Genomic DNA, 20814 nt, shown 5'->3' on the forward strand with positions numbered 1-20814 from the left:
CCCAGGATACACTATGTCCCCACACAGCCTCCCAGGCAGTCCTGCCCCTGACATGTGAATGCTGTGCACACACCGCGTTCACACACGTGCTTCTTGGCCTGATCCTAAACCAACTGTGCTAGAGGTCAAGTGTGAATAACCTCCCAGCTTTATTACACGCCCTGCGGCCCCCCAAACTTCACTACCCCCCCACACACACAAAGGCACTTCACAGACACTTGCCAGAGGAAGCCCTGGGACTCTTAAAGGTTCTGGGCAGCAGGACACAGGGCCCGGTTGAGGCAGGCCTGGCATTGAGGATGGATAGGAAGGCAAATCTGTTGGCCGAAGCCCACCAGCAGTCCATTGATCTCATTCCACAGCCCCCTGTAAGGGTTAGAGGCAGGTCAGTGTGGAAGTCGGCAGGGCCGCTCCCTCCTCCAGCTTCATCCAGCTACACTGTACCTGGGTAGCCACTCCTCCAAGGCTGTGCGTGTTGCCTCTGGGGTCTTGGTCACCTTCTTGGTCCACCTCAGTCGGTTGGCGATTCTGTGTACATGTGTGTCCACCGCTGCTTGGGGACAGGGCAGGGTGAACAAGGGCATTCTGCCAGCTGGACTGTACCCTGTCCCTATCTCCAGTCCTAAGCAAGAGCCCAGGGCCTCGCTCACCTGGACCTCTAAACAAGATGGGAACCATGGAGCCTGAAAGAAGGAAGTGCATCGGCAGGGCTGGCTGAGTCTGAGCCCTCAACCTGGGGTGCAGGAGCTTTTTTTTTTTTTTTTTTTGAGACAGGGTCTCTTCATGGCCCCAACTATCCTGGAACTCACTATGTAGACCCAGGTTGCCTCAAACTCTGAGATACACACTTGCCTCTGCTTCCTGAGGGCTGGGATTAAAGGCTTGCAGGTGGATCTCTGTTAAAAGCCCAGCCTGTTCTACAAAGGCCAGGGCTACACAGAGAAACCCTGTTTCAAAACAAAACAGAGTGTGAGGCAGCTGGGTAGGTGACACACGCCTTTAATCCCAGGACTGGATCTCTGTGAGTTTGAGACCAGCCTGGTCTACAGAGCAAGTTTCAGGCAGCCAGAGCTACACAGAGAAGCCCTGTTTCAAAAAAATCAAAAACCAAACCACACCAAATCAACAGTGTGAGGCAGGCATAGTGGTTCCTATCTGTAACCCAGCACTTGAAAGGTTGAAGTAGAATTGCTCTGAGTTCAAGGGTAGCCTGGGCTACAGAGAAGACTCTCTTACAAAAATGCAACTCCCTGCTGGGTGGTGGTGGCACATGCCTTTAATCCCAGCACTTGGGAGGCAGAGGCAGGCGGATCTCTGTGAGTTCGAGACCAGCCTGGTCTACAAGACAGGCTCCAAAACCACATAGAAACCCTGCCTCGAAAAACCAAAAAAAAAAAAAAAAAAAAAAAAAGCAACTCCCTACCCTGGGAAAAACAAAAAACCCAACCCCTAAAGTGTGTACTCTTGATCCAAAGCCCCTTCAAGAATGGGGCCTAGATCAGGGGGGCCTTGCTTGGCTTCCTCTGCCATCTTCTGGGGTCCTAAGCACCCCCACCAGCCCATCCACTAGATGTGAGCTGAGTGGCAGCAGCTCGGCCCAGGGGGCTGGCCCAGAGGTCACTGTCACAGAGCTGCCTGGCACCTGCTACTACAGCTCTTGGGGACAGAGTGGAGAGCAGGGTCAGGCTGGCTCTAGCTGCGCTCCTATCAGCTGCCCATTGCAGGGATTCAGCCTTATCCCTTTGCTGGGGCTGCCTGCCAAGCCACCCAGTCAACTGTAGTGCCTGCCCTGCCTTTCCCAAGGTTTGTCAAACATTAGCCAGTCTCCAAGCCCTGACTTGCTTACTGCCCGGGAAAAGGCTTGGGTGCAGGCTGGGGGGGGGGTGCGGAGTCACATGATGGAAGCTTTAAGCCTCAGTTTCCTTCTCTGAACCCCAGAGGCCCAATCCAGGACCACGTCATGTATGAGCCTCCTACGCTGGGCAGAGGGGCTTCCTACACATTTGTGTTGTTAAGGAGGGCGATTAGGTCACTGTCTGTGAACTCAAGTTCAGAAAGGTCAAGTGTGTGACCTAAGGTCACCCAGCTGCAAGGGTCAGAGTGCCACAGTTCTAGCTTTTCAGTGAAGGGGGTATCTTTTCTCCCTGGCAGGCAACCCTGGGGTCTCACTGAAGGTAACCAGGCCCTCAGACTACAGAGAAGTGGGCAGCGTTCAGATACTGCCCTGTCCACTGGAAGTGCAGTTCCCTGAAGGGCCCTTCCCCCACACAGCCACCCACCACAGCTCCCAGGACACAGGCAGCTGAGGACAGAGGACAGATAAGCTCAAGTGTCGACTAAGAGGCTGCTGCCGAGGTGGTGAGGCCTCGCCCACTTTCTCCTGTCAGGCTCTTCCAAGGTTTGCTGTTCTCCAGCCTCAACAGGTGGTCACCAGCTCCTAGTCAAAGTCCTGGGCCCCTAGCTGCCCTCTACCCAGTGGGCAGGGCTACCACGCTACAGGTTTAGAGACGGGCTGAAGGAACACATCCACCAGGCACATGCAGGAGCCAGGGGTTGGGGGCCCAGAGAGAAGTCAGGGCTAAATCTTGCTTTCTGTGTGACCACAGGAACCCCAGCCACTCTGGACAAAGTTCTGAGAAGGCAGCATGTCTGTCCCTGCCCCATGGAGTATGTCTTCAACCTACCTACGCAGAGGTGCTTCAAATGCTGGACAATGATGGGAATCCACAAATGACCTTCCTTCCCCACCCCAGCAATCACCCTCCTCCTCCACCACCACCACCTCAGCCTCTGCCTCAATTTGCCGCCCCCATTCTAGAGTTTCCTGTTTTGTTTCTCAGCTTTATGTCTGCTATTCCTTCTGCCTGGGACATACTTGTACCTCCTGGTCTGGCTAACTCACCAGAAGCTCTAAACTGGAACATGACTTCAGAAAGATTTCCTGGAGTTTGGCACAGTGGTGCATGATAATTATCCCAGGATTTAAGAAACTGAGGCAGGAGCTGAGAGTGGTGGCACATGCCTTTAATCCCAGCACTCAGGAGGCAGAGGCAGGAGGATCTCTGTAAGTTTGAGGCCAGCCTGGTCTACAGAGTGAGTTCCAGGACAGCCAGGGCCACACAGAAAGACCCTGCCTAGAAAAACCAAAACCAAAAACCAAACCAAAATTCAAACAAACAAACCAAAACAGACAATAACAACAGCAATGAATACAAAAGGCTCCCCAGATCCCTGGAGCCCGGGTCAGGCTCCCCAGATCCCTGGAGCCCGGGTCAGGCTCCCCAGATCCCTAGAGCCCGGGTCAGGCTCCCCAGGGCTGTCACACTACCCACCCACCGAGAAGCCTCCTCCCCACAGGTGACACACTCTCCACTGACTCTGCAGTGTGTGGCAACCGCATGGCTTCCAGGTCCCTCAGAGACCAGCAAGTGTGAGTTCTTGTCATCAGTGTCCTGCTGAGAGCAGGCTGGTTTGCTCAGCACTGAGAACACCCTTTTGATATTCTGGTTAACTCAAAAAAAATTGGGGAACCCCCAACAGAGGCAAGCAAGCTCAGAGTTAACTTCTCCCTCTGTGAGGCACAAGCCACTCACCTATGCCTGATACGGTCCCCCAGGCCACAGCCATAGCCAAGTGTGCCATCTTGGGTCCAACACCTGGCAAGGCTACCAGCTCTGCCACGGACGCAGGGATATCCCCTTCATAGCGCTGCTGCAGGATGGCGGTTGTCTGCTTGATGAACTTGACCTTGTTCTGAAAGACGGTGTGGGTCAGCCTTGGGGTGAGGCATAGCTTAATTGGGGAGGACCCATGGGTACCCAGAGTTGCCCAACACCTGCCCTTGTCCCATGTAGAGATATCTACCTGCCCCACCTCTCCAGGAGGTGAGGAACCAAAAGCAGCAAAGAGGGCTGAAGGAGCCCCTAGTAGGGCTCCAGTACATGCCTAGAGCTTCCTCCCATTCATGTGAGCCAATGACATGTGTGGGAACCAGCTTGGGTCCCCTGCCTCAGCATTCTCTCCCTAGGACCTAGATTCAGTAGCACCTGGACCTTCAGGAAGGAAGGCTGGAGTCTGGGGCTCCCCCAAGCAACTACCAGACCAGCTGGGTGGTTCCCATCCTGTGCTTGAGTGGAGAGGGCTATTTAAAACCAATCTGATAGACGTGGCCCACACGGTGCCAAGGGGAAGCAGCCCCACCCACGGAGCTGCTTTCAACAGATCCACCCACCACCCTGGGTTCTGTGAAGTAGGGGGGGGCAGCCTCTTTGGAGTGGTGCACTCCAGGGAGCCCAGGAGGGGAAGGGGAGAAGGGCAAGGGCAGGCAGCTAGGTGGGAGGATAGAGGAATGTAGAGATGTAAACAGGAAAATCCCGAAAGCCTCAGGGACAGGGAACTAGCCCCACGGTGTAGACTCCTGGCAGGTCAGAAGCACGAAAGGCCTCTGCAGTAGAAATGGCCTGTCCGCCATCTCTGGACCACTGCCCCCTCGTGGCTCTGCTGCCAAGCATACATCAGGCTTACCCTCCAGAAGCCCACAGGGTAGATGAGCCGGCCCAGCATGCTGTCATCCATCTGCAGGATGTTTTCCACGGTCAAGCCCTGGGCCCGTAGGCGCTGCATGGCACCCGCTGTCACCTGGTCTTTGGTCTGGCTGGAGAGCATCAGCGACAGGAGTACCTGGTACCTCTGCACCTGCTTGTGCAATGACAGGGGCCAGGATGGTGATGGATCTGAGTCAAGTCCCTGACCCATCTCTACTTGGTATCTTAGACCTCTTACCCATCAGGGACAGCAGGGTCTGTCTTGTCACACCTACGTGGACTAATCAACTGCCTCTATAGAGTAGTGTGAAGCCCCAGTGAATGACTTGGAATCATCCCTAGTACAGAGTCGATACCAGACAACCACTGGCTACTGTTGTTACTATTATTACTCGGTCAACGTTAACACTATTCATTTTAGAGACAAGAAGGCCCAGAGACAGAAGTATTAAAGTTATCCCGCAGAGAAGGTGATTAGAGCTAAGACTAGTCTATGGAACCAGTGCAATGTGAGGGGCTCTCCTCAAACGTTCCTGAATGGTGCCAAATGTCATCACTGTGCATGAGGCCTCAAGTCTCAGGCACTCCTGACATGCACAGTGGTCACAGTGAATGACAGGGGATGCATGGTGTCCAGTTCCCTAAGGTAGACTGTATCATGCAGTCTGTAGGGGATGGTGTCAGTTGCGGGAGCTGTCAAGTCTTGGTCTGTTTTCTTGAGATCAGAGAGGAAGCAAGTGTCGTGATCCCCTGGGCAGGTGGACGTTCTTCCTACCTTTGGGGGGGCACTGGCATCATAGCAGTGCTCGGCGCCCAGCTGGTCCACAGGTGCATCCTTCTTGCTTCTCATGATTCGGATGTTGGCCAGTTGCTGCTGCCAGTTCTGGGGCTCCCACATTGGCATTTTGAGGGGCTCAGCATCTTCATCCTTCTCACCACTGGAAGCCTCATAGGCCACACGTAGCTTCCGCGTCTTCCGTGTCAGGTGGCTTTTTCTTCCTTCTGCTAAAAGTGCCAGTCTTTGGAGCATGAGCTTTATATGAGGGTAGGGAAAGGGTGCTGCTTTCCTGACAAGTCACTTCTCTCTCACTTGTTTGTACAACTGTCCATTATCGACCATGGCGTGTGTAAAAGTGCTCTGTCCCTGTCACAACATGACATGGTAGTCTGACAAAGTGCCTGCTGGCACGCCGAGACACTAGTAATGTCTAATCAGCCTCTAGGATGATGCAACCTTTCCCCTGTCCCATGCCCTTTGAGTTGCATAAAGAGAACCTTTTTTTTTTTTTTTTTTTTTTTAGTTTTTCGAAACAGGGTTTCTCTGTGGCTTTGGAGCCTGTTCTGGAACTAGCTCTGTAGACCAGGCTGGTCTCGAACTCACAGAGATCTGCCTGCCTCTGCCTCCCGAGTGCTGGGATTAAAGGCGTGCGCCACCATCGCCCGGCAAAGAGAACCTTTTTTAAAAAAAGATTTATTTATCATGCATATAATGTTCTGCTGGCCTGTACAGGCCAGAAGAGGGCACCAGATCTCATTACAGATGGCTGTGGGCCACCATGTGGTTGCTGGGAATTGAACTCAGGACCTCTGGAAGGACAGGCAGTGCTCTTAACCTGAGTCATCTCTCCAGTCCTTAAGAGAACTTAACACGGTGCCACTCCCCTCTCAGAAATCCTTGTCCTCAGGATGAGCTCCAACCCTCCCAACATCAAAGCATTTGCTGCCCTGACAGTATCAACACTTGTCTTCCTTTCATGGAACTTGTCTCTTGCTGAATCTCAGCCTGGGTTCCAGTCGTCTCCATGACTGAACCGCTTTGGAGCCATTGGTGTCTATGCACATTTTTGCTGTAATCACAAGCTTAAATCCTAGCTGGAGACGTGCGGTGGGCTTTGATAACTGCCCCCTGAGTACCACTACTTGGAACATAGTAGGTCCTTAATGGCTACAGAACAAATGAGTGCCATGCCCTTTCCTGTTTTTGCTAGGGGCCTGTTTTCCTTCAGAACCACCGTCCAGCTGGGGGAGAAAACTTCTGGCTGGTTGTGTTCTTGGCACACAGCCAGGCCCTACAAGAGAGGCAGCTCTGAGGTTGAGCTGCTGTGCCCCAGCCAGGCTGGAACAAATAAATGTCCCAAGCAAGGCTGTCGGACTGAAACTTTTCGCTGGTGACAAGGGTGGATGAATGAACACGTCCAGAACCCAGTCTTACGGACCCCTGCAGATCCTGTGGGTCCCAGTCGCTTGGAAAAAGCTTGAGTGGGGCATGGGCACGTGAGACTCAAGAGTTTGTGGCCGACTGCCTACTACGCGCCGCCTAGGGTTTAAGGTCAGATCACGCGGCCCGGGAACCTCAGCTTGGAGCCAAAGTTCCAAGTCCCGCCTTTCCTCCAAAACCCCTCCAGGCGCAGTGCTACCTGCAGGAGCTTTTCGCGGCGTGAGCTCCTTCCCACACCCTTCTGCCGTGATCCTAGGCTCGCGGCTCCGACTGCGAGTCAGCATCCGAATCCCCGTGTTCATGCCTGGGGCTGTAAACTACACATCCCGGTGGTCCCCGCGGTCCCTCGACTTGCTCAAAGCGCACGCGGAACTACAATTCCCAGAAAACTCAACGTAGATAGTCAGCAAAGCCTCGCCCCCGGAAGTGCAGGTTGCGCTTCCGGCAGCTGCCGTGGGCCGGGGGTGTGCGCCCTTCCTGGCTGCAGGAGGGTCCTGCGCGCCGCGGGCGCGCGCGGGGTGAGTATCCTGCAAGGCTCTGGCCGCTGGTGTGGGTTGGGATGATTGTATGGCCGCGTCGCGATGAAGGGGACTTGACCCTTCACTATCCAAGTCTGGGCCGCGCCCACTGCTGTCAAGTCCCAGTGCTCCAAGCCTTCCATTGCTTGTGTGAGCTCGCCTCTGCTCCTGTTGTCCTCGCGACAGCTCCTCCTCCTCCATATAAAAAGAACACTAATGACAAATAGCATCGCTCTGTGCACCCCCGCGACGGCAGGTGGCTCGCTAGATCAGGCCGATACCTCATGGGCTGATCCTGGTTGGGATTGAGTTGCCCCAGGAGTTGTAGGGAGGGTAGCCTATCCTAGACCTAGGATCCTGACAACTGGAGGTTCTTCTCAAGGGCAGGAGGGCGTAGCCCGTCCTCTGGTGTGTCAAATACTATGTTTCTTCTTCACAGAGCACTTCCCTAGTACTGCCCTGCTCACCATGGCCAAACCAGCAAGCAAAGATTCAGGCTTGAAGGAGAAGTTCAAGATACTGTTGGGACTGGGAACATCAAGGCCAAATCCCAGGTGTGCAGAAGGCAAACAGACGGAGTTTATCATCACGGCGGAGATCTTGAGAGTGAGTGAGCCGCCTCTGCTTTGGTTAGCCTGGCGTGAAGTGCAAGGAAGGCTGGGTTTGTCACTGGGTTCTGTGGGAGGTGGGTTGCTGGGGACTGTGCATAGGCTTGCTCTCCCCAGCCCCGCGCAGACGTATGTACACATCTCTCCTCAGGATCTTTGTGACCTGCCCTAGCACACTTGCTTTAGGGTTTAGATATGCATGAAATCTTACTTTGTCTAGTGTCGTGGTGGATGCCCTGTATTCAGCACAGGGGATGCTGAGGAGATAGGATTATGGAGTTGGAGGACAGCCTGGGGCAATAGTGAGACCTAGTCTTAAAGAAAAAAAAAAGCTGGGTGGTGGTGGTACATCTCTTTAATCCCAACACTCAAGAGACAGACACAGGTGGATCTTTGAGTTTGAGGCTAGCCTGGTCTACAGAGTTTCAGGACAGCCAGGGCTACACAGTGATACAGAGAAACCTTGTCTCAAAAGAGCAAAACACAGAAAAGAAAGCCCACTTTTCTAGATGTCGCCTGAAAGTCATCCTTTCATGGGATTAGGAACATGATGAGGTGTTAATAATTCCTAACAGCTTTTCCTCATAGTGAAGATGTAGCCCGGTTCTCACATATGCTACATATAACATACATGGACAGTTGCCAGTATGTTGGGGCATCACATGTCATATGTAGCTCACATTTGTCCACTTGTTTATTTTTATTTATTTATTTATTTATTTGGTTTTTTCGAGACAGGGTTTCTCTGTGGTTTTGGAGCCTGTTCTGGAACTAGCTCTTGTAGACCAGGCTGGTCTCGAACTCACAGAGATCCCCCTGCCTCTGCCTCCCGAGTGCTGGGATTAAAGGCGTGCGCCACCACCGCCCGGCCACTTGTTATTTTTAATTTTTATTTTATGTGTATGGGTTTCTTTCTTTTTTGTTTTTTTTTTTTTTTTTGAGACAGGGTTTTCTCTGTGTTTCCCTAGCTGTCCTGGAACTCATTCTGTAGACCAGGCTGGCCTTGAACTCAGAGATCTAACGGCCTCTGCCTATGCAGTGCTGGGATTAAAGGTGTGTGCCACAATGGCCCGACTGTGTATGGGTTTTTTACCTGCATGTATGTCTTACCCATAAATAATTTTGAACTTTTATACTTGGAACATTTTCCACTCGGATACAAACCAAATACTCATCATTTGATGATGGCTGTAAATAAATATGACACATCTGCATATAACGGGGTAGTAATTAAAAGAAGAAAGCATCAAATGGTAACACATGCCCCAGCGTGAAGCATGCTACGTGAAGGACATAGACAGTCTCCATAATGCTTGAGTTTAGTGTATGAAATGTGCAGAACAGGCAAATCCATGGAGGTGGCTGTAGGAGCTGGAAGGAAGAAGGAATTGGTATGGTATGTGGCTTCTTTCTATTGTGATCAAAACATTCTTGAAACAGTGGAGATGATTGTGAGCATTGTGCTAATGCTGAAGTTTGCAATTTAAAGTTATTACAGTGGCCAGACTGGTTGTTGTTCATGCCCATAATCCCAGCACGTGGGAGTCTGAGGCAGAAAGGCTACCTTGAGTCTTGGCTTGAGTTCCAGGCTAGCCAGGGTCACATAGGAAGCTACTATGAATAAATAAAGTTGTTATAATGGTATATATTATGCTATGTGAGTTTTATCTAACAAAACCTTCAGTCAGGGAAATAAAGTTACTGCCTGTCAGTGCAAGAGCTGGAGGAGTAAGCTCTTCTGTGAATTCTGGTTTACAGCTTGCCAGGTTTGGTGGCGCACGCCTTTAATCCCAGCACTCTAGAGGCAGAGACAGGCGGATCTCTGTGAGTTTGAAGCCAGACTTGTCCTCACTGAGTTCTAGGCCACCTAGAGCTACATACACAAAAAATAAAAACGAGAAAAGGTCTACAGTTGAACATGGTGGCTTTCCCTTGTAGTCCCAGTACTTGTGAAGCTGAGGCAGAAGAATCGCCAGGTGTTTAAGGTTGCCCTGGGCTGCAGTGTGAGTTCAAGCAGGGCCTGGGCAACCTTAAACACCTGTAAATTCAATTTACAGGTGAGATGCAGAACAAGCTGTAGGTGGTTTGTGACTGGCAGTTGAGGAGGCTTCTTTTCTAACCATTGCCTTTTCCTTTTCCCCTTTTCTAGGAACTGAGTGGTGAATGTGGCCTCAATAATCGCATCCGTATGATAGGACAGATATGTGATGTGGCAAAAACGAAGAAATTTGAAGAGGTAGGTTTGCCTCAGTTATACTGTTGGAGTTGCGTATGCCAGCTACAAGTTTTCAATTTTCTGTTGCTCTCTTTCGTTTTTGAGACTTGCTGTGTAGTCCTAGCTGAACCGATATTCACTGTGTAATAGTCCAGACTGACCATGAACTTGATAAGGCCGGCCTTCCTCAGCCTCTTCAGTATGATATGGATTACAAGTATATGCCAGACTGCTAGATTTGGTGTTTGTTTGTTTGTTTGTTTTTCCTTTTTCTTTTTTTCAAGACATGGTTTCTCTGTATAGCCCTGGCTGTCCTAGAACTTACTTTGTAAACCAGGCTGGCATGGAACTCAGAGCTCCACCCGCCTCTGCCTCCTGAGTTCTGGGATTAAAGTCATGTGCCACCACTGCCTGGCATAATAGCTAGTTTTGTAATGATTCAGATTTTACCATTCTAGAGACATTTAATGTTCATCTTAGTGATGTAGAAACTTCTGAAAATGACCTGAGCACAACCCTGAGAGACTTGTCTTGGTGACAGCAAGAGGAATGGGTTTTCCCTGAATTCCTGGAAAGGGTTATGGATATGCAAGTCTGCTCATCCACTTTTTTGGTGGGTCTGGGTTGGGGATTGAGACAGGTACTCACAGTGCTCCATGACAGTGGCTCACTCCTTTAATCCCAGCACTTGGGAGGCAAAAGCAGGTAGATCTGAGTTTGAGGTCTACAGAGTTCAAGGACAGCCAGGGTTACACAGGGAAACACTGTCTGAGAGAAACAAGAAAAGAAAAGAGACAGAGACTCACTGTGTAGTCCTGGTTCACCTAGCACTCACTGTGTAGACCAGGCTGGCCTTGAACTTATGCCCACATTCTCACTTATCTTATAGCACACTGGATAAGGATTACCAGGTTAGGGTAGGGCCTCAGAGAACAAATCAAGGCACCCTAGTCTTGCTTACTGTTTGAGAAAGACAGCTGCTTGATGGCATCAGGCAACAGAAGACATATAGCTAGTTTGTTTATTTATTTATTTATTTTTCAATTTTATTGTGTTCCAGGCAGCTTATATAGGGCTCTCTGACTAATGACCATGCCTTAGCTCTAGGGACTTCTCAGCTGCGAGCCCACCAGAAACCACTCCCCTGCCATCAGGAACTCGTGAGGGTCTCGTGCCCAGAGCAGCTGCAAGCACAGGAAAACAAATAGCTGGTTTATTTTAGTTAAATATTTTTAGATTTTTTTTAATGTTATGTGTCCAGTGAGCAGTTTCTTTCTGGAAGTCAGGTGCCAAGCGACACCTGAGAGTTCCAACGTCCGTGCTTAGTGTTTGTGTGTGAGATTTAGGAGAAGATGCAGATCAACATCCATGCCTAGTGTTTGTGTGTGAGATTCAGGGAAGATGCAGATCCATCAAGGAAAGTGACTGGCTACGTATTCAGCAGTTTTCCAAGATGTACGTGCTGTAGCTGAGACACCCCTGCAACACACACACACACATCGGATCTTTCAAAGTAGGCTCCTAACATTTAGTAGGGCCTAACTCCCACAGGAATATAGAATGCTGTTTCTGTGGCAGGTGTGTGTTTAGGGCTCATCTGTGCTTGTTTTGAGCACCATGGTGTTGAGTCCAAAGAGATCTACTAGAAACTCGCTGGTAGTCTCGGGGAAGCTGGCACTGCTTCCCTGTCCTACCTGTTCTCCTTTGCCCAGCCTGTTGACCTGGGCCCAGTAAAGAGTCTTGGCTAGATGCCAGGCATGATAGTGCAAGTCTTTAATCCCAGCACTTGAGAGGAAGAGGCAGGCGGATCTCTGTGAGTTCAAGGCCAGCCTGCTCTATAGAGCTAATTCTAAGACAGCCAGGGCTACACAGAGAAACCCTGTCTCAAAAAACCAGAAAAGAGAGAGAGTGGGTTGAGACTGTCTGAAAGTCTGGTCACCAGTGCTGTCCTTTGATTGAGGGGCTGAGGTTCTTGGAGATCACAGCCTCATCACTGGCCTCTTTCTGTTGTGGCAGCATGCAGTGGAGGCACTTTGGAAGTCTGTCTCAGACTTGCTACAGCCAGAGCGACCACCAGAGGCCCGACATGCAGTTCTTGCCTTGTTGAAGGCCATTGTGCAGGGACAGGTAAGAGGCAGAGCTGGATGAATCTATGGGATGAAGGCAGGCCATCCCTGTTTGGACTCCTGTCTTTGGTGGGGTCTAGTGGTTAACAGAGGCTGTGGAGCCTAAGAGAGTGTGAGGACATCCTGGTGTCAGAACTCATGTCTGGTGACCTTGGCCAGTCACTATAGCTCCCTGAGCCTCCACCCTACTGAGAACAGAGACTGCGAGCAGTATCCTTCTAGGGATGGCACACTGAAGCTTGTGCAGAGTGTCTGGAATATGGCTATTGTTAGCTTGCAGTTATTGATCAATTTTCTAGTTATGGCCACTTCCCCTGCTTCTCATTCTCTAACTGCTTAGGTCTCAGCTGACCCTTTTATGCCCATGGCCCCTCTCTGTTCATTCCTGAAGGGTCTGTCCTCCTAGAGAGGTTTCTCCTTCCTCTTGCTGTACTCAGGCTGTGGCACCTCTCCTGGGGCGATCATTCTGTGCACAAGAGGAGGACACAGTTCCTATCCAGAGCAGGAGCTCTGTTGTCTCTGCTGTCCACCTGCACCTGACCCTGTCCAGAGCTTGATGCGTTAGGTGGCGTATGCATGCCAGTCGGCCGTTGGCCAGTGCCTCTGGCCCCTGTGTGAGCCCTATGATATTGCTGACATATTGTGTAAGGTGCTTCTAGAGGAAAAACAGGGCGTGCCTGGGGTCTTGGGATTCGATGAACTTTTTGACAACTGTATGGGAGATGCTGGCAGGGCTTTATTGACTCGTGGTTTTATCTTTAGGGTGACCGTTTGGGGGTCCTCAGAGCTCTTTTCTTCAAAGTGATCAAGGATTATCCCTCCAATGAAGACCTCCATGAAAGGCTAGAAGTTTTTAAGGCCCTCACAGACAATGGAAGGCACATTACCTACTTGGAAGAAGAACTGGGTAGGTGCCATACAGAGAACGGGGTTCTTCTGGCCTTGGGATTTAGAGGTCTCTGGGATGAGAAAGGCCCCCTGAACCTGGAGAGGCACTGCAGTTTATGACATGGTCTGTGGGGAGCACAGGACTGCATTGCCCCTGCTCATCGGAAGTCCTTTGTCTTGGGCGCTAATTCCAGAAGCACTCATAGGATTCACTCAAGATGTGAAGCCTTTGACTGGCTTGGGTCCCTTCTCTCTCGTCACTAATGGGTCTGTTGTCATGGCTGCGCTAGTGCAGCTTGACATCCCGCCCTGGTTGCTGCCCTTCCACCTGTCAGGTGACAGAGGTTTCAGTAAGGTTTAAGACTTTGTTTCCTGTTGGTGAGGGAAAAAGGAAAGATTGGGGAGTGACTCAACGTGGGCCCATTCTGATGCCCAGAAGTGGGCTTCCGCAGTTCATCTGCCTCTGTGACACGGACTGTCACAGAGTTTGATCTGCCTCTGACACGGACTGTCACGGAGTTTGATCTGCCTCTGTGACACGGACTGTCACGGAGTTTGATCTGCCTCTGTGACACGGACTGTCACAAGTTTGCCATCAGATTTTCTGTTTTTTCCTTTTCTTTTCTTTTGATTTTTCGAGACAGGGTTTCTCTGTAGCTTTGGAGCCTATCCTGGAACTTGCTCTGTAGACCAGGCTGGCCTTGAACTCATAGAAATCCACTTGCCTCTGCCTCAGAGTGCTGGGACTAAAGGTGTTCGCCACCACCGCTTGGCACCATCAGATTTCCTAAGGCTATGTGGCCTGCAGCCTTGCCTGTGTCTTTCCAGAGATTCTTGGCGGGTGGGAATTTCCTAAAAACCTGCCTCCTGAGCAAGCTTTGTAGTGTCTGTGCCCTGTCATGGAGGAGTCAAGCCTCAAATGCTCGCTTCTGCTGGGTGGGGGTGGCGCCCACCTTTCATCTCAGCCCTTGGGAGGCAGAGGCAGGCGGATCTCTGAGTTTGAGGTTAGCCTGGTCTACAGAGCAAGTTTCAGTACAGCCAGGGCTACGACAGAAACAACAGAAACCCGATCTCAAGAAACCAAAAAACAACAGAAAGAAAAAAAAGGATACTTACTTCTTCTGTCAGCTGAGCTCCATTGCCCAGGCAGAGCCAGGATCTGCGCAAGGCTTGCTTAGACTCCTGTTGAGCATCTTGTGTCCCATATGTTGCAGTAATAGGATGCAGGATAATTTTCCTGGGGAGGAGTAATACAGCCTTAGCTTTTCTCTTACAGCGGAGTTTGTCCTGCAGTGGATGGATGTCGGCTTATCCTCAGAATTCCTTTTGGTACTCGTAAATCTGGTCAAGTTCAACAGCTGTTACCTTGACGAATACATTGCATCAATGGTTCAGTAAGTAAAAAGACTAACTAAGGACTGAGGTGCAGCTGACTGTAAGAGCTATTGCTAGCATGCCAGAGACCCTGGATCCCACCCCCAGCTCCACAAGAAAGAAAAGAGCTTTCTTTCTTTCTTTTTTAAAGATTTATTTATTATATATACAACTTTCTGCCTCCATTTATACCCACACGCCAGAGGAGGGCGCCAGATCTCTTTACAGATGGTGTGGAGCCACCATGTGGTTGCTGGGAATTGAACTCAGGACCTCTGGAAGAGCAGACAGTGCTCTTAGCCACTGAGCCATCTCTCCAGCCCCAAGAAAAGAGCTTTAATGTTATTTGGTGACAGTTCCACTGTCTTGGGTCTTAAGCTTAGCTCTTCAGGGTGAACAGAGTGGGTGACACCGACAGATATGAGGTTGGCAGTAGATATAACTGTTATCTATCTATCTATCTACCTATCTATCTATCTATCTGTCGCGGCTCTACCTCGTCCAGCAAGGATGATGCGACCACCGGAGCTCTTCTCACTGCAGTTTATTCCAGGACTTTATTCACTTTCTCTCTCTTTTCCCCTCTCTCCTCTTCTTTTTTCTCTCTCTCTCCTCTCTTTTTTCCTCTCTCTGGGCAAACCTCTCCCAGCCCTTAAGTAGGCATGGGCTGCCAACCCCGAACTGCCAGGTGGGCTCTGCCCATAGGATCACGCATATGTAGGCAGCTGATAATCATTGCGTGATCATAGCATAGGTCAGGCCTTAGCCATCTCAGGAGTTGATTATATATCTCCATCAGGTGTGACACCATGCAGCTTGCTACAGCTATCTTTATCTATCTATCTATCTATCTATCTATCTATCTATCTATCTATCTATCAATCTATCAGATTTATTTATTTATTATATATACAGTGTTCTGTCTGCATGTTTGCCTGCAGGCCAGAAGAGGGCATCAGACCTTATTACAGATGGTTGTGAGCCACTATGTGGTTGCTGGGAATTAAACTCAGGATCCTTGGAAGAGCAGGCAGTGTTGTTTTTTTTTTGGTCCTGGAACTCACTCTGTAGACCAGGCTGGCCTTAAACTCACAGAGATCCACCTGCCTCTGCCTCCTGAGTGCTGGGATTAAAGGCGTGCGCCACCACCGTCCTATGTCTATTTTTTACTTTTTTTATTGTGTTTGCACATGTGTCATGGCACTTGTGGAGGTCAGAGGACACCTGAAGTCTGTTTTCTCCTTCCTACCTCTTTATGTGTTCTGAGGATAAGACTCAGTTTCTAAGCTTGTGCACTAAGTACCCACTAGGTAATCCTGCCAGTTCCCTTTTTGTCAGTTTATATTTTGTGACTTTTAGACAGGGTCTCGCTATACAGTCCTGGCCTCCAACTCAGACCAACCCGACCGCCTTTGCCTCCCGAGGGTTGGGATTAAAGTGTGTGCCACCGTGCCCAGCTCCTTTTTGTCATTTTTTATTTAATTTTAATTATTCATGTATATGGGTGTTTTGCTTGCATGTATGTCTGTGCACTGTGTCTAGTGCCTGTGGAGGCCAGAAGAAGACATCAGACACCCTGGCCTTCGAGTTGGAGATGTTTAAGAGCCACTGTTTGAGTACTGGCAATTGAACCTGGTGCCTTTATAAGAACAGACTGCTTTTAACCACTGAGCTGTCTCTTCAGCCCCAATTTTTTAAAACCGTTTTATATGTGTCCATGATAGTAGAGGCTTTCGCTTATTTACATCAGGCATTCAACACTAGGCTGTGGTTGGCACAGAGGCGCACTGTGGACAAGCCATTCAGTAGCTGATGCTGTGCATTGAACAAACAATCAGAGTCTTCTGGGACATACTGTCTGAACGGACATGCTGTGTTCTGTTTTCCCTGTAGCATGATTTGTCTGCTGTGCATCCAGACAGTGTCTTCTGTGGACATTGAGGTCTGTAACTCTCAGCTTTTGGGAGCTTTTGGGAGGCTGGAGTGTGAGGTCAAGCCCTATTTGCCATTCCCTGGTTGTGTGTGGATTCTGGAGGCTGCTTAGCTCCTCTGAGCTGTGGGAGTGTACAGTTGGGTTGTCTGCATTATGGAGCAACAGCCTGGGATGGGAAGTAGCACTTATAGTGTGGTGGTGTATAAGTGTCTCCCAAGTGCACACTCAATGCTTGCTCACATGACTGTGGTTCCTACAGAGGCTGCTTGGGCAGTAGGAAGGTAAGAGTTGGAGGCACAAGCAAGATGCTCTCCCCTTCTGCAGGTGTCCTTGCAAGTCCTGGATGCTGTGGTCTGCTATAACTGCCTGCCAGCTGAGAGCCTGCCCCTGTTCATTATCACCCTCTGCCGTACCATCAATGTCAAGGAGTTGTGCGAGCCTTGCTGGAAGGTGGGTGTCTTCCAGGCTAGCACCTGACAGGATGGGGCTGTGTTGTCTTCAGTGAATGCTGCTAGATTTTCAGGATCACCAGTTAGTGACCCATTGAGGGCGTCCTGCTAGCCGTTTCAGGTTGTTGAGCCGAAGCCCAGGTTTGGGGGATGTTTTGAGGGCTCTGAAGTTTTTGTGCATTTGGAAGGAGGACACAGTGAGCTAGTTTAGTGGTGGGACTGCAGAGGAGTGTTCACGGCAAGGCAGGCAGAGGCCAGGCTCCCCTTGAGCTTGGGGCATATAAGAGTAAACCCTTATGGTGTATATGTGTTGTCTCCCAGCTGATGCGGAACCTTCTAGGCACCCACCTGGGCCACAGTGCCATCTACAACATGTGCCGCATCATGGAAGACAGGTGAGTGTGAACGTGCCTGGTGAGGCACCTGGTGAGGGTGGTGGGCAGGGTCAGGAGGAGGAGGCTTTGGACACTCGGTTGGCATCGATGAGGTTGGGGTTTTCCTGTTGCTTTGGGGGGCTGTTCTTTATGACCGCCCATCTCCTGTTTCTACTAGTCCAATCAGGATGTTCACATGTAGTGTCTGAGCTTCCCTTCCAACCCTCATGGCCATACTGTGACCTCCTTCCTACCCTGCTACAGATCTAGACTTATGGCCCTGACTCAATGCTGCCCTCACCTTCACCCCAGTAGCCAAGCCATTACAGGTCTTGATGTTTTTGTCCCCGAGGGGTGGCTCAGATTTGCCCGCTGTCAGATGGACACCAACAGCAGAGCTTCCCCTTGTGCTGCTCCCCAACCTCCATCACTACCTCCTGAAGCTTACTGTTGTACAGCAGCCAAATGAGGCTTCTCTTACGTAGGTCTGACCATATTGCCCTTTGTCTAAAATCATAGTGGTCTCTCCTATGAATCAGACCTGGAGGATGTCTTAACCCTATCTTATTCCCATAAACCTCTTGTCTTTTCTTTTGGCATTCTCCCTCCTGCTAAGGGTCTTTACATATACGCTTTACTCTTGGTAAAATGTTCTTCCTACCTGTGCTGACTCCTGGATGTTCTGTGAGGTCCTGATATGGGGGTTGCTGCCTGACTTCTTGAAGTAGTTTTCATTATGTCCTTGGCTTCTCAGCTATGGTTTTAGGTATAACCTTGTGGGAGTCTTTGTTTGTTTTTAAGATTTACTTATTTATAATATTAATAGCATTCTCCTGCGTAGCATTCTGTCTGCTTGTGTCTGCCTGCCAGGAGAGGGTTCCAGATCTCATTAAAAATGATTGTGAGCTACCATGTGGGTGCTGGGAATTGAACTCAGGACCTCTGGAAGAGCAGCCAATGTTCTTAACCTGAGCCATCTCTCCAGTCCTGCCTTGTGGGACTCTTGAGTCTCTGGCTTAACCCTGAGGCTCAGGGTTTGTCTAATGTGAACCATAGTCCATGGTGATCTGCAGTGACTGAACAGTTCGTGGAGGAATTACAGCGGCTACTGGCCTCCACCTTCCTCCATGTTCCACCAACTGTGCTTCTGTACCATAAGTACCAAGTGTCTCCTGGGGACACTGTCAGCCCAGCTACCCCACTCCGACCTGGGACTCTTGCTCACATCTGTCTTCCTGGGAACATTTTCAGATCATACATGGAAGATGCCCCACTGCTGAGAGGAGCCGTGTTCTTCGTGGGGATGGCACTCTGGGGAGCTCACCGACTCTATTCTCTCAAGAACTCCCCCACATCTGTGTTGCCATCTTTTTATGAGGTAAAGGGTTTTCCATACCGCAGCGGGTTGGGAGAAGTGGGAAAGCTTACTTCAGGCTTGCCCACCTGTCTGTCTGTTGCAGCTGTGTCTGAGTGACTTGTTTTTAACTATAGGTAAGATTAGGGCTATGGAAGGGTTGTTCTCAGGACAATGTTTTATCTTACGAATTTCATCTCCTGCCTGTCAGTGCTGAAGTACTCACTGTTGCCTCTGGGTCAGTGTTCCTCCTCTCAGTGCTGCTTCCGGTTTGTCAAGTAGTAATCTCGCCATCTCTCTAGATGGCGTTCACAGCATTGCTTTTGTTCTGTGGTCCCGTGTGTGGTGTCCAGAGAACTTTGTGCATGCTTGTATTTAGTCTCATGGCTCCCTGGTGAGCTGGGATCCTGGGATCCTGGGATCCTCATCTTACAGCAGAATTGCTGAGACAAACTGTCTTTCGTCTGGTTGTACGGTCTCCTGGTCTGCAGGGGTCTTGTGGGGCTGTGCAGGGTGTAGTCTTTGCGCTTACATTGCTGGCACCAGAACTTAGCACCTGTCACTTCGTGCTGTGCAGCACTCCAGGTCTAGACTTTGAGGTGACTGACTCCTCCAAGTGTGGCCTTTTGGAGGTAGGGCTTTGGGTCTTGGGTCTTACAGAACAGATTCCTTTCTGGGCTCCACGTGTGCGTTGCGGGCATGTGTGGTAAGTGCTGCCCATCCATGCAGTTTTTACACTCAATTCTAAGACAGGATGGGAGGGGGCTTCCTCTAAGTGAGCAAAAAGCAGCTGATCTCTGTGTTCCGTGCACTGTTGCAGGCTATGACCTGTCCTAACGAGGTGGTGTCTTATGAGATTGTTCTGTCCATAACAAGACTCATCAAGAAGTATAGAAAGGAACTCCAGGCTGTGACATGGGATATTCTGCTGGACATTATTGAACGACTGCTTCAGCAACTCCAGGTAAGGCAGGCTTGCCAGAAAGGACTAAGACCCCAGACAGGCCTGTCCCTGATGGGGGCATGTGTGCGTCCCTTCCGTGCATTTGGGCCTTTCTTAGGGTCTGAAAGCTTAGCCTGACTGTTTGCTGGTGGTTCTCGGTGGTCCTAATTTGTCTTCCTTTGAAGAGCAGATCTGGTTTTTCCAAGTATGCTCCATTATTTTGGCTCTAGACAGGAATATGTAGTAGGTGAGCAAGGGCTGAGCTAGTTGTCCAAGGCAGACCAAGTGACAGACAGGACAAGTCGCCTCTGTGGCTTGAGTAGGTCCTAAGGCAATCTCCAGAGCATCTACACGGCCATTTGTGACTTTGGAGGACATTAGTGAGTGTTGACCACAGTGTTAAAGAAAACACCAGGGCCACACGTTCCCATGAATGCAGGGCTGTGGGTGATGAGGTTAACGTTCAGCATGAGCTCAGCCTGGGACAGCTGATGAAAAGGGCATGCCAGGGGAAGGGAAAACTGGGATGTGGCAAGGTCCAAGTTGAGTTGTAGTTGGTCAAATGGGCTGACCAGGAGGTACTTTGGGTTTAGTAGAGGAGGTCGGAGGCCACACTTCTGAAACTGAAAGGTATTGGAACCCGGGAGAAGCAGGCAAGGGTATTGGAGCTGTGGTATTTTCACCTCCTGTTTGCTCTCGTTTCCAGACCAGCTTTCATAGGCTCACCTTCCATTCCTGTGATAGGAAATGGGCCAGAGCAACGGTTTCCATATCTCAGATAGCCTAATTAAAATGTGGGTGTGAGTGAGAGAAGAGGAGGTGGTGTATGTGGGTGTGTTGTGTGTAGCTCCTCTTAAGCTGTGTTCAGAGGGTAAAGGAAATTAGTTTATGTGATATATCTTGGTACTGTAGAACCTGGACAGCCCAGAACTCAGGACCATCGTCCATGACCTGCTGACCACCGTGGAGGAGCTGTGTGACCAGAATGAGTTCCATGGCTCTCAGGAAAGATATTATGAACTGGTGGAGAGCTATGCAGACCAGAGACCTGTAAGGACCCTGTGCTGGTGGGGCTGTGGGGATGGTTCCAGTGGTTCTGGTTTTCAAGTAAAGATGGACAGGTTCCTGTGTTCCTGGATCTGTGCTCTGCAGGAAGCCTGGCAGGCATCAGCTAGCGGGCTTGTGTGGGTTTGCTCAAGCAGGCGTGCTAGCCTGACCATCAATTTCCTCCCACCTGTGTGGAGGGAGGTTCTGGGCTGGTTCTGCAGAG

The 20814-nt window shown here is 50.3% G+C and overlaps 2 protein-coding genes across 12 annotated transcripts in view; one reads left to right on the forward strand and one right to left on the reverse strand.

The window, feature by feature from the left end:
- Positions 1-131: 131 nt before the first annotated feature.
- On the reverse strand, positions 132-7138 carry Nthl1 (nth like DNA glycosylase 1). 4 transcript variants are annotated; one of them, XM_075941596.1, is made up of 6 exons: positions 6962-7138; positions 5320-5546; positions 4525-4695; positions 3594-3753; positions 445-550; positions 132-366 (listed from the first exon to the last, which is right to left on the reverse strand). In XM_075941596.1, exons 1-6 carry the CDS (start codon positions 7062-7064, stop codon positions 243-245), a joined length of 891 nt encoding a protein of 296 aa, XP_075797711.1. In that variant the 5' UTR covers positions 7065-7138; the 3' UTR covers positions 132-242. The 4 variants fall into 4 exon arrangements, with proteins under 4 accessions (XP_075797711.1, XP_075797710.1, XP_075797707.1 ...); XM_075941595.1 differs by having other exon boundaries at positions 154-366; positions 4525-4698; XM_075941592.1 differs by having other exon boundaries at positions 154-366; positions 4525-4698; positions 5320-5549.
- Positions 7139-7193: 55 nt separating this feature from the next.
- The window catches only part of Tsc2 (TSC complex subunit 2), a 32756-nt gene continuing 19135 nt past the window's right edge, over positions 7194-20814 (forward strand). For 5 of the 8 annotated variants that reach the window (XM_075941608.1, XM_075941607.1, XM_075941609.1 and 2 more), the window contains exons 1-12: positions 7199-7280; positions 7720-7886; positions 10038-10124; positions 12120-12230; positions 12992-13136; positions 14394-14511; positions 16385-16433; positions 16749-16874; positions 17195-17268; positions 18499-18625; positions 19422-19565; positions 20457-20594. In XM_075941608.1, the coding sequence (XP_075797723.1) occupies positions 7749-7886; positions 10038-10124; positions 12120-12230; positions 12992-13136; positions 14394-14511; positions 16385-16433; positions 16749-16874; positions 17195-17268; positions 18499-18625; positions 19422-19565; positions 20457-20594 (1257 nt within the window). In that variant the 5' untranslated portion in view covers positions 7199-7280; positions 7720-7748. Of the gene's footprint in view, positions 7281-7719; positions 7887-10037; positions 10125-12119; positions 12231-12991; positions 13137-14393; positions 14512-16384; positions 16434-16748; positions 16875-17194; positions 17269-18498; positions 18626-19421; positions 19566-20456; positions 20595-20814 lie in introns of all 8 variants that reach the window. The other 3 variants (XM_075941610.1, XM_075941613.1, XM_075941614.1) reach the window with 2 other exon arrangements.

The sequence above is a fragment of the Microtus pennsylvanicus genome, chromosome 11, assembly GCF_037038515.1.
Source record: "Microtus pennsylvanicus isolate mMicPen1 chromosome 11, mMicPen1.hap1, whole genome shotgun sequence".
Classification (NCBI taxonomy): domain Eukaryota; kingdom Metazoa; phylum Chordata; class Mammalia; order Rodentia; family Cricetidae; genus Microtus; species Microtus pennsylvanicus.

Bases quoted from the DNA above. Each gene is read 5' to 3' on its own strand.
- Nthl1 (XM_075941592.1), bottom strand. From the start codon at position 7,064: ATGAACACGGGGATTCGGATGCTGACTCGCAGTCGGAGCCGCGAGCCT. The intron at 5,550-6,961 runs GTAGCACTGCGC...TGGCACTTTTAG, and splicing joins GCCGCGAAAAGCTCCTGCAG to CAGAAGGAAGAAAAAGCCAC. The intron at 367-444 runs GTACAGTGTAGC...TAACCCTTACAG, and splicing joins TTGGAGGAGTGGCTACCCAG to GGGGCTGTGGAATGAGATCA.